This window comes from Sparus aurata, chromosome 12 (assembly GCF_900880675.1).
Source record: "Sparus aurata chromosome 12, fSpaAur1.1, whole genome shotgun sequence".
Lineage (NCBI taxonomy): Eukaryota > Metazoa > Chordata > Actinopteri > Spariformes > Sparidae > Sparus > Sparus aurata.
Genome location: NC_044198.1, coordinates 9,679,530 through 9,696,035, shown reverse-complemented (window position 1 = coordinate 9,696,035; position 16,506 = coordinate 9,679,530). Strand labels below are relative to the sequence as shown.

The window sequence follows — 16,506 nt, the reverse complement described above, 5'->3', positions numbered from 1 at the left end:
AGCCTACCCCTCACTGCCATTGGTGTGTGTTTTGTGCCGCTGTGTGCTTTGTGCTAACGTTAGCCACTGAAAGAGGCCTTTGCTGTTCTTTCTATGGCTCAGGGGATGGGAGCTTAGTGCTACTGAGGTAGGTACCTGCTTTCATTATTATAATGAACATAAACATCAGACATGGTTGTTAGTAGAACGGTTAGTACCGTTGTCAAGCTAGCATATTAGTTTTGGGAAATTTTGGCTTCACTTTACTGTGTCGTTGTGACACTGGCTCGCTAATACATGTAGCTTTAGCAATATACACATATTGTCGTAGGGCCACAGCAATGTCTTCAGGAAGGAGGCTGGTGCATGATTGGATGATTAGAGTTTTGGATCCTGGAGACTATTTTCCACGTCTCAGCTCCTCTAAACAGTTGATGTTGGGTCTGTTTTACCATGACCACAGTCTTTCCTTTAACTTGAACCAAGTGGTTTAAGTTTTTTTGGATTGTGGGCTGTTCTGGCAGCACCGATATACACATATCACATTCCCAACAGGTGTGTGGGATCAGCAAATGCACTGTGGATTTTTTCAAGTAGCAATGACAAATTACCCATCTTGTCGTTTAGGTATGATGACTTGCTGTTTTAAGCATTCACGGCACCAGTGGGAAATCAATCCTGTGAGCGCTTTACTTCACACTTTCAGCTCCGGCAGCACATGTGTTGAACCCGGCCTTCTCAGCTCATGACTTCACATCTCTTGGGATAGGTTGGACCACTGCTCTTCTGATGACTAAAGCTCACGACACATGAAGATACCAGATGTTCAGTGTTTGTGTTGGCACCTCAGATTGCAGAAACAACCGTGCAACCCCTAGTGTCCCTCATCGTAGTACATTTTACACCCTCTGCGGCTATTAAACTGTAACTTTACCTTCGACCTTGAACGGGGTCTTTAAAATGTGTTAAATGATTTGTAAAGCTATCGTTGTTTTGTTTTTTTCGATGAAGTATCTGACATTTCTTTGAAAAGTCTGTCCACCGACATCTGCTTGCGGCAGCTTTTGAACACTTGAGAAATGAAAATACAGCAAGAAATGTATTGATCAGACTTTACTGATCCCTTAAGAGAAGTATGTTTCCTGAGACTCCTGAGGGTCAGCAACAGAACAGAACAGATGATGCATTACTCAAAAACACTTGCCTGGAAGATTAACAAGAAGTAAAATGCTCCTTTCTAAAATGCTACAAAGAGAACTCAACCACCCTTGTTCCCATCGTCGCTAGTTCTATGTTGCTTATTACTTTTTCATAATGCTGTAAAGATTTGTTAAGAACAGGTCGACGTCATTGATGATCTTCTCTCTCTGCATGGTTCTGGCTTGTCCTATAGGCCCCCCACCAGCACCGCCTCTCCGTGGACGTGATTCCAGAGCTGAAGAACTCAAACAACCACTGTCGGAACCCCGGAGGAATCAGCGACAGGCCCTGGTGTTACACCTCGAATCCCAACATACGCTGGGAGTACTGCGCTGTGCCGATGTGTGGCGAGACAAGCATTTTGCCAGGTATTGCCTTTTGCTGTCCCAAGGCCACCACTGCAACCAGGGGCCCATATTAAAAAGATAATAGACGACATGCTTGGTTCGAGTGAGACTTTCCACTACTTATTTGTCTACTTTCATTTCATTATCTCATATTTTCATAATGTTATTCACATCATTATACGTCATCTTTATTTGAACTGTCTCCGTGTCCGTTAGTGATAAACCCAGAGTCACCGGGCCCCCGTCAGACCGCTCGTCTCCCTCCCACGATCACGGTGTCGTCTCCAGCTTACTCCATGTCCGTCATCGTCATCATCCTGTCCGCGCTAGCGGCTTCAGTCTTCCTCACCATCACCATCCTCGCCTGCCGCAGACGCAGGAAGCAGTGGAGGAACCGGAAGAGGTGAGATACGTTACAGACGCGATGCACAGTTCTTTCTTTCTTACCTATGCGTTCGACTTTCAATTCCTCTCCCCCTCTTTACTCTCCACAGAGTGATGGAGACCCCGACGCTGAGTGCTCTTCCATCTGAGCTCCTGCTGGATCGACTCCACCCCAACCCCATGTACCAGAGGGTTCCCCTGCTGCTGAACTCAAAGCTGCTGGCTCTGGAGTATCCCCGAAATAATATCCAATATGTCAGAGATATCGGAGAGGGAGCCTTCGGACGGGTATTCCAAGCCAGGTGAGAGGGGGAGGAGATGGTAATTGAGATATGTAACTATATATCTATCGAAGTGGGCAATAAGTGGAGAGAAAAAAGGTTAAAAAATGAGAGATGAGAGAATGAGAGGCTGAAAAGTCTTCCACTACAAACTGGAGAGAGACTCCACGAAGAGGTTTTTTTTTTTTTATGAAGTATTAAATTACTCCGACTAATATTCAATATTGCCATGTCATCATCATAATCGCTGCCAAGGGCTAACATGATGATGTGGATAATTCTCAGGCAGAGGAAGAGGTCGGACGGGAGGGGGGACTAAACAAGGCCACCGGTCATTCTGAGAACTGCTGCGTCATTCACAAAGTCACAAGGAGAGCAGCTACAGGTGTCACTTTACCTCTACACTGACTCTGTTCACAGCAAGACACCAAGCTCTCAGACTAATCCCGATAACCAGACTAAATACCAGACATGGGTCATACAGTAGTTGCATTTCTAAAATATCATAAATCTATTAAACATCGGAATACTAAAACACTAGCAAAAACACCCAAATCTAGTATGTAGTTTTCATCCAACCACAATCGTGCAGTTGCCAATACATTAATAACACAAGAATTCACGGCATCTGAAATGATAAAAAGTAGAGATTAATTTAGATTTTCAATTTTTTTGAAACCTTGTGAGACTTGAGCGCACTCAGGCTTTATCTGCCCGTTCAGAGAGATATGTATATCTCTATGATGCCCGGATATTACACAGAGCTTTAATGCCATTATGTGCCGCACAGAGATATCGACAAGGTGCCTGTGTGTAGCACCCTATTGCAGTCTGCCCGAGTGCACTCTACCATAGATGATAGTTGTTTTTTGTGTGTGTGTGTTGCATAAAAGAACACAGCTTCCATTTTGACAGAATGACAAATGAATGAACCTTGAACCAGAAACTAGGGTACAGAACCCGTAATAGCACAGTCGGATGTGTATTGTAGTAGTTGACAGCATTTTCGCAGTAGCAACCTGCATGTAACCAGGCAGAGCTGAGGTGTCCTTCAGGCTGGCTGGTAATCCTTTAATGAAAACTGGAATGGTGCAGTACATGGACACCCCTGAGAACATAATACACACACACACACACACGCACACACACACATACACACACACACATACATTTGTATAACTTTACATTATTCTTAACTCAATATCCATATCTTAAATCATAGAGCTAGATGACCAACCACTTCTTTAAACTTAACCTGCAAGAACTACATCTTTAAAAAAAAACCACATCCTGTTGTCAGGCTTGATCAAAATGTCCTCACTATATAACCACATCCTGACTGTAAGAGTCTAAAACTAAACATTTGACCTTACAGAGCTAGAAGTCCAAGAGCGCAAACACACACACACACACACACACACTTATTCCTGCATGCATGACCAGAAACAGGCAGTGAGCAAATACACACTTTTCCCTGTGTGCACATGCACTCAGAAGTACAAATAAATGCAGACACAATGCCTGTGTTTAGTAGCACATGTTCATCTGTACATGAACACACACTCTCACACTCATGCACATGCATTGACAGAGACCTAAATAGAACCAAGGAGTAAATCTTCTTCCCTGACAGATGGGCATCAATCTGTAGTTTCCCAGTGTTTGTGTGTGTGTGTGTGTGTGTGTGTGTGTGTGTGTGTGTGAGTGTATATGTGTTGGTGACCAAGCGAGTCTTTCCATATGTGTGTGTGTGTGTGTGTAGTTTTGTGTGCAAGCTATATTTAAATTCACACTGAGAAAAAACATGTTGACTTTCGTTTGCCCCTCTCGTGAGCCAACACAGGAAGTGTGTGTGTGTCTGTCTGTTTCCTCCAAATGTACAACATTTGCCCGTGCGCGACATTGATGCAGTTGTGCTCCTTTGTTTGGACTGTTTTGCATAAGACTCAATAGACACATTAAAACCACATAGTTACACACATCTGATGAATGCATGACTGAAAAACCCAACGACACGTGAATTCGTAATATTGTGCGATGACAGTTACAATCCTTAAACATTCTCTTCCTCCGTTCTTTGTCTTTGCTTGAATATTTCTGTGAATGTCTGTTTGTTGCAGAGCGCCGAGTCTGCTGCCAATGGAGTCTTTCACCATGGTGGCAGTGAAGATGCTGAAGGAGGAGGCCTCAGCTGACATGCAGAACGACTTCCAGAGAGAAGCGGCACTAATGGCTCAGTTCGACCATCCAAACATCGTACGGCTCCTAGGTTAGTGTGTGTGTGGGTGTGTGTGACTGTGAAATAAGATTTTCGAAGAGCATGCGCTAACAGCTGGATTTTAAATTGTCCTGTTGCTGGATCAGTGTGTTTACCTGAGAGATGAGGAAAGTGTAAAAAGATATAGAAACAAAGAAAAAGAGAATAGAGAGAGACAGACAGCAGAGACCTGATGAGTTCGTCGCATTTGCCATTAAAACAGCCATAAACACACAGTGATTTAATGAGCTGCTTTACCATGAATATTGTTTTTTAATAGAGTCATCCACCATGTTGAAAAGTCCAGAGCTCCGACCAGAACACTGGGTGCAAAGGTCACAGGTGTGGAGTACTGCTGCATACGTGGTAGAAGTTGTATAAAAGCCCACCTCAAATGATGTGATCTGAGTCAGTGTCAGTTGGGGGGTTGGTTTTAAAGGGGGACGACATGCTCTGGCTTGCTCAGTTTGTAACCTTCTTTACTTAAACAGCGTTTTGCTTAATCAAAGCCCAATGCTTTTCATTTTCATCAGGAGCCAAACAGAGGTACTAGTTCAAAACCAGTTATAAGGTAAGATCAAAGATCAGCAAATACTAGATAAGCATGAGAGCAAGTCGCATCCTCGCTTCACATGGAGTTCAACTGTGATTCAGTTTCACTTCGGCAGTCATACGCCTGAATTCACTCAGGTGTCACTGTACCATATACATTTTCAGACAACACAGTCAAGCTATGATGTATAGCCTCTGATTGGATAATCGCATCATCGTGCAGTAGCCAAGCCATCTGTTTCATCTTTGTTGCTGCTCTTCTTGAAGTCAGTACAGGAATAATAGTTTAATTTACCATCTATCAAAAGATCCAGCTTGCCACCATGCATCTGGCAGCTCCTTTCACCAGTGCCCTCAGAGTGCAGACAAGAGATGGTTTCGCTGTGTTTCAGTAAATGTTTTGCAATAGAAGAAGTTAGATCTTGTCTCCTAGTAACACTGGGGGCATTGTGCTAAACAGCCCTCTTGGTAAATTAAGTGTTTTTTGTAAACGTCCTCACAGGCTGTAATTCTCCTGAATGAAGTCATTCACATCTGATCGTTTTTATTGAAGTGCTATAAAACCACGAGAGATACGGATAGAACAGTGCCTTTGTTGGCCTGAGTGCAACAAATGTCCTCCATTAAAGTTTATCTTTACCATTACGGCCTAATCTAATCTAATACAAACAGCTCACATCTAAATATATTTCCAGGAGGATGTTCAGCCGCACAACACACTCCACTTGGCACTGTCGCAGAGTAAACAGAGCCATTGGCCATCAAAAATGTTTGTTTACTTTGGTCCATTTTACGGCTGCGGTGGTTGTGAAATATTTGAAAATCAACATCCACCACTGAAGGAGGAAAACTGAGATGTTTCAGATGTGTGTCAGACTCCTGGGTCGTACGTTCACTGTTCAGTTCTGAGCGACATCCATTTTGGTCGACTCATCCGCAGAGTGACCCACTAACGCCGAAGCCTCACATGAAACCAGAGTTGATTTGATTATTTTGTTAACCTTTTGATTACCCTCTGGACTAATAATACAGCGCAAATCATGTGTAAAAATACATGTATCATCTGTAACATGCGTGCGTCAGAATCAGAGCTGCCATATGTCTGCATGTCACCATGTGTGCGGAGGATGGGGCCTCTGTGTTCTGTATATTTAGAGATGGAGTGAAACATTTTGATCCAGCTACTGACCTCCGGCCCAGGCTGCTACCGTTTGTGGCAATCCTTCCCCTCCACACACACACACACACACACCCACACCACACACACACACACACACACACACACACACACCCAAGGGAGCAGTAATCAGAGCCTGTTCTCTGGGGAGCCGTCCCACTCTGTGACCCACAGGACATGAACTAACTGAGCTCGACCTCCAGGCCTCCTCTCCTTCCTAAAGTTCCACTCGGGCAAGTTGTTGTTGAGGTTCTCGTGCTGACTTGGACATGAACGTTAGAGAGAAAAAAAATAATGTTTGACTTCTACAGTTGTACATTATGTCCCTTTTTTATATCCATAATTAAGTTTGTCACCTAACTAAAAAGTTGCTTTGTTTTCATTCATAGATTTATAAGAAGAGCTAGATACTGAACATCAAGAGGGCGCATATTTAGTCCAATGAGAATTTATTGCCAGATGTGCTTAGTTGTCCAGCTTCCAGGGTTACATCCGGGTTTTGGAGCCCACTGAATATGTTTTATACATTTCGGACCTCCGTGCACCAAACCTGAGAATAGAAAATAGTCAAAATTGACCTTGTTTGAGGATATAGGTGTCCTTTTTAGCAGCCACTGTCAGCTCCCGTGCTTTTCAGTTCGTAGCAATGCTTAAACCAAAGTGTCAATGACTTAATCGCTGCCCAATTCATATTCTCGATGTCTTGCATGATTTTAAACACATCTCTGCAAAATTCAGCCTGAAATGTGTGGTATTTTAGGAAACTCAATTTTGCTCTATTCAACAGTTTGAAATGCTTTGGACTACTGGTGTATCATTGAGGTTCAATTTATGTTTCAAGCAGAAGCAGTGAAGTGCACTGAATCAAAATTACAATTGTGGCCAGTATGACTCAGTGCACTAAGCCACAATAACTCCACTAATCGTGGGTTGAATTGGAAAGAAGACAGATGAGATCTGCGAGGCCTCAAGCTAAAACTGACTGTAGAAAGAGAAACTGAAACTGCGGGCTGGTTCTAGCGGGTTATATTTTCTTTTTCTCGCTGGCAGACGCAGTGATTTGTTATGATTTTTTTTTCCACAGAGTCATAAAGTTCTCAAAATCCCGTTGTGAATGCCAGGTTACATGAATGGCACGTCTACAACTTCTGCAGAGCTGTTGGAGCTCTGCACAGCCTTAACAGTGTGCTGTAATGCCTCTGAGCAGTGCACAGTGCAGAACGCATCCAGAGGAATGTGTAGATAAACAAGCAGACAGCCAGTCTTTTATAGGGGTAAAGTAAATAAGTAGTAAATAAAGCAGAATGATGTTGGTGTGTGGAAACCTCTGCCTTTGCAAGAATATCCTGCAAAGTGCTTTTACACCCACCAGACTTCAGTCACATTTCTGTTCATTTAAGCCAAATTGATTTGTTGATCATGCAAATATTCCTCCAGGATTTATGTCCACTGTATTTGATGGGGTAGGCGAGTATTTGTTTGATATAATACATCAAAACACTGTCTTCCAACGTCCAGCGTGCAAAAGAAGTTCAGTCGTGGAGGCTGTGGGAGTGCCCCGCCGCCACGTAAATCCAAACATTTTGAGTTTTCAGAAACCTAAATTAAGTTCTTTATAATCTGATCTGAGATTAACAAAAAAGTCCGGCCACAATCGTACCACTCCCACAGCACCCAGTGCCCACAGTACGGACAGGATCAGGAGAGACACGAGGCCAATTCAGACGCATACTATGTTCACATCACAGTGGCAGTAATGTAAGACTGTACGCCCACTGTGCTTGAGCATTTATTCGCGGGCGTGTACACATCACAGATGGTTCCGTCTGTGTTTATGTCTCGGCTGAATATTTATTTACATTTTACAGTGAATGAACTCATTGAATGATCTGCTGTACTGTTAAGCGGCGTTTAATGATGTCACCGATATGTTTATGTGGTTGAGTATTTGTGCTTGCGGTGGGAATATGCACGGCTCACAGGCCGGCTGTATGTTCTGCTCGGATCGTGAAGTAAAAATCGTCTGTATGCTTTCTCCCACAGGTGTGTGCGCGGTGGGTAAACCCATGTGTCTGATGTTCGAGTACATGGCCCACGGTGACCTCAACGAGTTCCTGCGTCGCCGATCCCCAACCCAGTCGGTGCGCACCCTCAGCCAGGCCAGCCTATCGGGCCGCAGCTTCTCCTCGGAGGTGGAAGGCGGAGGTCTCTCCTGCACCGAGCAGCTGTCCATTTCCAAGCAGATCGCCGCGGGGATGGCCTACCTGTCCGAGCGCAAGTTCGTCCATCGCGACCTGGCAACGCGGAACTGCCTGGTCGGGGAGGAAATGGTGGTGAAGATCGCCGACTTCGGCCTCTCCAGAAACATCTACTCAGCCGACTACTACAAAGCCAACGAGAATGATGCCATCCCCATTCGCTGGATGCCCCCGGAGTCTATCTTCTACAACCGCTACACCACCGAATCGGACGTGTGGGCATACGGGGTGGTGCTGTGGGAGATTTTCTCCCACGGGATGCAGCCGTACTACGGTATGGGTCACGAGGAAGTTATTTACTATGTGAGGGACGGTCACATCCTCTCCTGTCCCGAGAACTGTCCTCTGGAGCTGTACAATCTGATGAGGCTCTGTTGGAGCACGCAGTCGTCAGACAGGCCCAGCTTCAGTAGCATACATCGAATACTGGAGCGGATGCATCAAAACACACTGACTATAACGGCTGACACCGAGGCTGACTGCTAACCCCGGAACATAACAGTGACTTATGGAGAGATTTGGTGCCTGACAACACACTTTGATTAAACCCTTCCAATGAGCACAATATAAACTAAAACTGCAAAAAAACAAAAACAAAAAAAAAACCAGACATAAATAAATACGTAAATAGCTAATTAAATATAAGAATACAGCAAATATAACATTGAAAATAAATGTAGCATTTAATTTATATGAAAAATGTGACATTAACATAGATTTCAGGTTTTACTTGCCTCTGTATTTATTTATCTTTGTATTAAGTCAACTATTTATTTACTCTCCCGTTTTATCGGCGCTCAAGCAGATCCTGCAAGGTATGACAGTTTAGTGGCTTGGATAAGAATATTATTGTTTTTTATTTTTATTTTACGTTTTGGCAGTTCAGTCCTCCGTCCAATCATCTACAGAATACCGAAAGAGTGATCTGAATAATTTGTCTTGCCCATTTTTTCTTTCCGGATGTTTTTCGATCACCTGTCATATCATAGTAATTTGCATATTGTGTACTTCTTCATTTCAGAAGTGGTTTTGAAGGAGTGACGTCGTGTTTTCAGACTCTTAACTCGCCACTCCTGGACATTAACCAGCACATATCCATTAGACAGATTATTTATTCAAGAAAAACAGTAAAAAAAGAAACGCATGTATAAGACTGACCCCTGACCCCAGAGCAATTTAAAGGCTTGAAGCCGCTTACTATGCAGATACATCCTCACTGGTTTTGGATACACATGCTTTCAAACATTATGCTATGTCCATTGCATGTGCAATTGTTGTGTTTTTTCTTCTTTGTTTTGAGCAGTCGAGCTGTTGCTGACGGTCTGACCACCGAGCACGAGGGTTAGAAAGAGAATGGGACGCGACAGTTGACGCTTCATCGTCACCTCTAATTCCACAGTGGCACACAATCACTTTAAACCATTGCTGTTGATTGTTTTTATAGACAAGTTGCTATTCCATTTTTGGGCATTCTCGTTTAACTACCGTGTTTCTTTTGCAACATGTTTATCTTTGTTTTTTGTGTTAATTCTACTGTTTGACAGTGTTCGACGATATAACGAAGTTACAGTTGCATCTGGTCAAATTTGTATTACGTTTACTGATGAATGCAGCAGAAACTCAGTAACTAAATTAATTTCCGTGCCTTGAAGCAATAAATTGGCATTTTGTGCACTTTGTCACCCCCCATTAGTTTCTGAGTACCACACCACTGCTGTAAATACAGATCCCAGGTCTGGAACAATTTGTACTCATTAGGTCATAACAATTTTATGCATTGAAAACTTATGCTGTGATCCTACCCTCTATCTGAAGTTACATAGCAAGAAATCAGTGATAGGGGGATGGAGTGGCTGAGACAGAGATACCATTCACCCTGTTACAAGACACTGAACCGTCAACAGGATTTTGAAGCTGTTATGTTAAGGTGAAACAGTTACATAATATTGCTTTAACATAGATGCTTTAACAAGTGAAGGATGGCTGAAATGTCTTTGATTGTCAAAAATCTTAAATAGTCTCTCTTACAGATCATTCTTTGCTCCCTGGTCTCAGTTAAGCTGAGTTAAAAGGGAATTGGGTTCATGTTATTACACAATTTAAGTAGAGCTAGTCTTTTTTTTTCTTTTTATTCTTAGTTTCAGGTGACTGTACGCTAATAGTGTTTTTCAGTCCTGGTCCTGGGCTGCTGCTAGTTTTAGACGTTTCCTCTGCCCGACGCACCTGATTCATATGAATGGATCGTTATCATGCCTCAGCAGAGCTCGATGACGAGCTGATCACTTGAATCAGGTGTGTCGGGGCAGGGAAACAGCTGCAACATGCACGCCTTTAAACACCACACTAATGAAAATATAATTATGAACATTATATTCCAATTCTGCCAATAGATCCTTCTAAATCCTACACACTGGACCTGTCAGAGATTAGCATCAGAGTAGACTTGCCTCAGTGGATTAACACGTTTTGTTCCTTTTTTTGAAATGTGTGACGTTACTCGTTTGTTATTTGTTACATAAGATAATGATGCAGGTTTCCCTTCACCTCCCCCCCTTGAAGTAAGAATATGTCTTTCTATGGCTTGCAAATAAAAAAAGAATAATTAAAGACATTTGTATTGAGATCTGGACAGCACACAACCATATTTTTTCTCATTCAGAGGTGCGCATGCATACCACATGCTGACAACAGATGTTTTAAATCATGAATGTTTTAAATGAATCAAAAACGTTTCGGGGGAAATGCGCGTAGAATTATCTTAATTGACCTAAACACATAACAGCTGGAGAGAGATGATCTGATCGAGTTCATATGAATTGCCAGCCAGCCACAAATGGATGTTTGACTCTCATTGCACCGCGAATGGGGAAGAAGATAAAGCTCTGGCCGTTAATGCGGTCCATCATCATTAATTGTGGAGCTTTGGAGAGCTTTTTTGCCTGAATATGCTCGGCAAATGTAAAAGCAATGGATTTTGGTTTTTAGATATCTTGTGTGCAGAAATGACAAAGTGTTCAAGACCATCAACCTAACGTAAACATAAATGATTTTGAGATATCTTAATTTCTCTGGAGCTGTGAAGTGTTGGAATGAATGGATGGACGGGTGGACCAACGTCACCACCCTCAGGCCCTCTTTGCACCGTGCCAGCATCAGTCCTGTCAATCTGAGCCCAAGTGTTTTGCTGCACCTCATAGAAACTAAATGGGAGGCGGCGGGCTCCACCTAGGCTGCTGTTTTCCGGTGTGGCTTTATGGTGAGAGTGTTGAACAGCAGTAAAATCAAACCACATCCACAGAAGTGCCCGCAGCAAATGACACGTGGCCTGAAAACTTCCTCTGTATCATTCGGAGGGCAGCTTTTCAACAAACAGTGCGGCTGAGGCATGAAGACGAGGGGACAAAGGCAGACATGAAGAATCCCTGCGAATGTATTGATTTCGATTTTCAAAATGTTTGTTATGACAGCCAGAAAGACTCAGGGCAAGATGGACTGTGCATTTTTTTCTCTATAACCCATAACTCTTTTTTCAGTGCCTCTTTCCTTCTGTTTATTTAATCAGGAGCCTCTCCCTCTTCTGTAATAGCCCCCCACCCACAGAAAAAAGTACTTCACCATGTGGATGCTGCAGTGTCATTACCCACCACAAGAGGGATCAAAGGGGTGAGCTGAAGCAGAAAAACAGATTCGACTTACACATGTGCAGATTTTTTTTTTTTTTTTTTTTACAGTGCATTTCTGCCTGCGTGTTTGGCACTGTGGGTTTGTATACTGTATGTGCGAATGTGTCTGTGTTTGCCTCCCCCCCATGTGTGCATGTGAGTTTTACGGAGGGCGTGTGTGTTTTGAGGATGCACAATGTAAACTGTTTAAATAAGGCAGCGTGGAGTCTGGCCTGGATTTTGCCATCCCTCTTCTCCTTGATCTAAACTGTGGATCAGACTGTCTCACTCCCACTTCCTCTCGTGCTCTTTCCTCTCCTCACACCTCCCACAGATTTCTCTGTCAGCACCACATTTACTCCCGTTTAATTTTTTTCTTCCTCGCCGTTTGTTTCTTGAACTCGTTATCCTCTGTACTTCTGGAGACCATTTGTATCCCATTTGTCTAAGACGGGATATTTTGTGACCCATCAGTGTGATACTTTCCAAATTTCATTCTTCGAGGATGGAAGAGATTTTATTAGATGTTATTTGTTTTCCTATCAAGTCCTCAATCAAACATAGGGTGAGCAAGACCACAAATTTTGATTGGAATCCAATACCAAGTATGCCGGTAACTGACATTAAAAATATCCAGTGGTTCCAAGCTTAAAAAATGTTGAAACACCATCTTTGAACAGTGGTCTCTTAATTATCAGTCATCTGACCAGTTGTCAGTGCCCTGAAATCTTGTCAGAAATATCCAGTTTTGTTGCCAGTGACGCAGATACCAAATGTCCCAACATCTTTTTGAGAATATTCAGCGGTTTCACACTTTCACATATTAATCTTCGTTTAGAACACTGGTCTCTGGCTTACCAGCCATCTTACCTAGCTGTCAGTGTTCCAATGTTTCATCAAAAATATCCGGTTTTGTTGACATGGCTGGAAAATGGACTCATCTTCTTTATGCCGTCTCCAACAGTGGTCTCTCGCTTAACAGCCATCTTGCCTAGTTGTCAATTTCCTGACAATTCATCAGAGTATCTTGTTGTGTTGCCATGGGCAGAGCTGAAAGGTTTACTGGCATCTCATTAATAATTTCCAGTGGTTTCACAGCGGTCTCCTGCTTATCAGCCATCTCGCCTACAGCAATTGTCAATGTATTGACATTTCATCAAAGATATCCAGTTTTGTTGCCATAGACATGGGTGGAAAATGTGCCAACAGCTCTTTAAGAGTATCCAGTGGTTTCACACTTACTCTGTTGAAACACCATCTCTAACAGTGGTCTCTCATTTGCCAGCCATCTTGCCTAGCTCATTTTCCCCAATCTCATTAAAAGTATACATTGGTTTCATCCTTAAAAATGTTGTAAAGCCGTTTTGAACAGCAGTGTCTCATTTATCAGCCAATTCATCTAGTTGCCAATGTCCAGACATTTGATCAAAAACCTGTACATAGCTGGAAAATGTCCCGACATCCCATTAGAACTATGGTTTCATGCTTAAAAATGCTGAATCACCTTCTCTAACCGCGGTCTCTTGCTTTTCAGCAATCTCATTTCTATGTAAAATCTGACAAAGCTAACTGTTAACCTCAAGATAACATCATGTATAATAGTACTAATGATGTTAAGTTCCTAAACCTTTTTAGCAACTTACATTTTATAACCTATTTTACTCGGTTATTCTGGGATTTCTTGACATTTTTAAGGTAAAGTCAACTTTTACCGTTGACAGTGTAGCTGTCACACCGGACGCAATGCAACACAGACTGTAGAAATATGGGGAGAAGATACATAAACATACAAATTAAACGTATCCACGGTTTTCAGGAACACAGACTGAACATTTTTTTCTGGTGACTTTATTCTCATCGCCTCCTCTCCTCTGCTCTTTCTGCTCTATCTTCTTCTGTCACTTCTTTCCTCCCTCTCCATCGCCACTGCTTCCTTTCTTATCTGTGGCTCCAGTCAGTTCCCTGTTGTTGTCTCCATTTGCTCTTTCTTTTTGAAAGTGAAAATGTATGCCAGCTGCAGATACTGGGAAGTTACACTCATTCAGGGTGAATTAGCCGATTGTCCTTTCTCCAAACAAAAGGTTTATCTAAATGGACTCTCCAACCTTCCTGCCAAATTGTAATAGAAGGATCTCAGTGTTTGGAGACAAGAGATTTGTTCTGCCATGAAAAATCACTTCCTGTTTTGTCACGATAATCTCCTCTGGTTCAGGACAGACATTTAATCATGTTTCAAAGGAAGCTGGATGTGTTTCGTGTGTCGAAATCTTCTGACCATTTCAACAGAAGTGCGATTCCTGGCTGTCTTGGCACGTTAGCAGCTCCACTTTTAATGTCTTGTTGACCTTTCCAAGCATCATACATTTTGTTGGCAACAAGAATACCGACTCTCTCCATTCAAATCGTTAGCATGACCCTATCTGCAACACATGCAGGAGGACATCGGAACCATAGGGGGCATATTTGTCAATCAGCAAACCTCGCTGGGAACCACGGAAAGTGTCTGTATTGACACTGTGACGAAGATGTGACATCCAGATCACTCAGCGGCAGCGCAGAGGAACTTCCTGTGCAGCCGCAGTGGCTCTGATTGGTCCATTTGGGGAGAAACAGGACGTAGGGAGACATATATCAGTCAACTGGAGGCTAACACTCTAAAGCTGTGGAACAATAAACATAGATCACACACACACACACACAGACCATTTTTCCAGTAAAAACATTTGGCCGCCGTTGCTTGGACTGCTGCTTAATTCATGTCACACATGACACAAGGTCGCCCTGACCACTCTTACAGTAGCATTAAACACACACACACACACACACACACACACACACGCACACACGCCACACATGTACGGTGCAGCATTTCTTGTAGCCTCTGATTTATGTCGCAGTCCTGATTCTGCACTGTAAAGTCGTTAATTTCAAGCTTTTAGTTTCATAATTGTGTTGTATGCTTTTCAGTATTTGCTTCCATTGTTTTGCTTTGTTTATTTGTGGTGAATGGGCCATTCAAGAGCACAATGGATTAAAGGAGCAAGTATGTAGTTTTGGGGTAGCATTTTGAATCATATGAGAAAGATCTTCATTGACTGACTTTTTTTTATGCCTAAACATATTAAATAGACAAACTCTCTTTGTTTTCATGTTTGAATAAACTGAATAAACAAACTGACCTTTAAGGACAACACAATTTCGTATCGTTTTACTTTGTTTATTTGTGGCGGACCCTGCCACCTTTCTAGCTTCAGACAGTGTTCTGTGGACCTTATTTTCCTCCGAGAACAGCTTGTTTATTCAGTTATGGAATAGATAGATTTATCTGAGATTGTATTATTACATTACATTAATATTGTAAATATTAAGATATTAATATATGACTTTGAATTTCCCCTTCAAAACTACATATTGCCCCTTTAATAGTGATATTTTATCACACAAGCACAATCAAATACTCACATCCCCGTGGTATTTTTGGTCATCTGTCCATTGCTGTACACAAGGGTTAGATAAAGTGTCTGAGTGGAACCAGACCTTAAACTTCTGGCTTGGTGGCTGGAACCAATCAGCTCCCTCACACAACCTACACTCACCCTCAGTCATCATTCACTCAGCAAAACACACCTGCAGCCAATCACACGCACACACCCACATTCAGGTAACAGAGAGATCTGAGAAAATAAAAGCACATTCATCAATAGAAATGTTAACAATGTAATAACCGCAAAAATCAACTGCATGGTCGTGCTAACCATGCTCTGGTTGTGTTCTTACTAGTTAAGGTAATTTCCATGTGATGATGTGTCATGCCGCTTATTTTAAAAATGATTCAGACTATTGTTGATTCTAGACGACACGCCCCCGTCAGCCTCTGGGGTTCTAAGAGGTGGCCGGGCCTTCATTCCCCTTTGACTGACAAAAATTCCAAGTAAACTAATGTCCCCTGGTAACTGTACCAGGCGAGCCAAGCATAGACACAACACTTCAACGCAAACACGTAGGTGTCGGGTGCTAATTTACTTGAGCATTTTCTCACCTTTCTCACACAAACCACACATTTCCGTCCTACGTATAAACACAAGGTTATGGACACACTTCAGTGTTCACAACAGTCAAGGCTGACGTATATGTGTCAACAGCCTCAAGGTCTGTAGATTATTAGGTCTAGCACTGCATGTCATTAAGCTCATATTAACAGTCAGTGTGTCTGTGACCCTGTGTGTTCCTGTTTTTGGATGTCATAGAAACAAAAACACTGTCATAACAGAAATGAGCAACATGAGCGAGGCTAAACATGAAAGACAAAGTAAGACTCTCACAGAACACTCCACTACTGTCGGTAAGATGTTGATGTTAAACACTATTTTTGCTTAATTTATTTCAAATAGACACAAAAAAACACATAA

General features: G+C 42.5%; 1 protein-coding gene across 2 annotated transcripts in view; it reads left to right on the top strand.

The window, feature by feature from the left end:
• musk (muscle, skeletal, receptor tyrosine kinase) overlaps positions 1-11,042 on the top strand; it is a 31,744-nt gene extending 20,702 nt beyond the window's left edge. For both annotated transcript variants that reach the window (XM_030434733.1, XM_030434734.1), the window contains 5 exons: positions 1,373-1,547; positions 1,743-1,929; positions 2,021-2,212; positions 4,312-4,460; positions 8,221-11,042. In XM_030434733.1, the coding sequence (XP_030290593.1) occupies positions 1,373-1,547; positions 1,743-1,929; positions 2,021-2,212; positions 4,312-4,460; positions 8,221-8,921 (1,404 nt within the window). In that variant the 3' untranslated portion in view covers positions 8,922-11,042. The remainder of the gene's footprint in view (positions 1-1,372; positions 1,548-1,742; positions 1,930-2,020; positions 2,213-4,311; positions 4,461-8,220) is intronic.
• Positions 11,043-16,506: the final 5,464 nt, after the last annotated feature.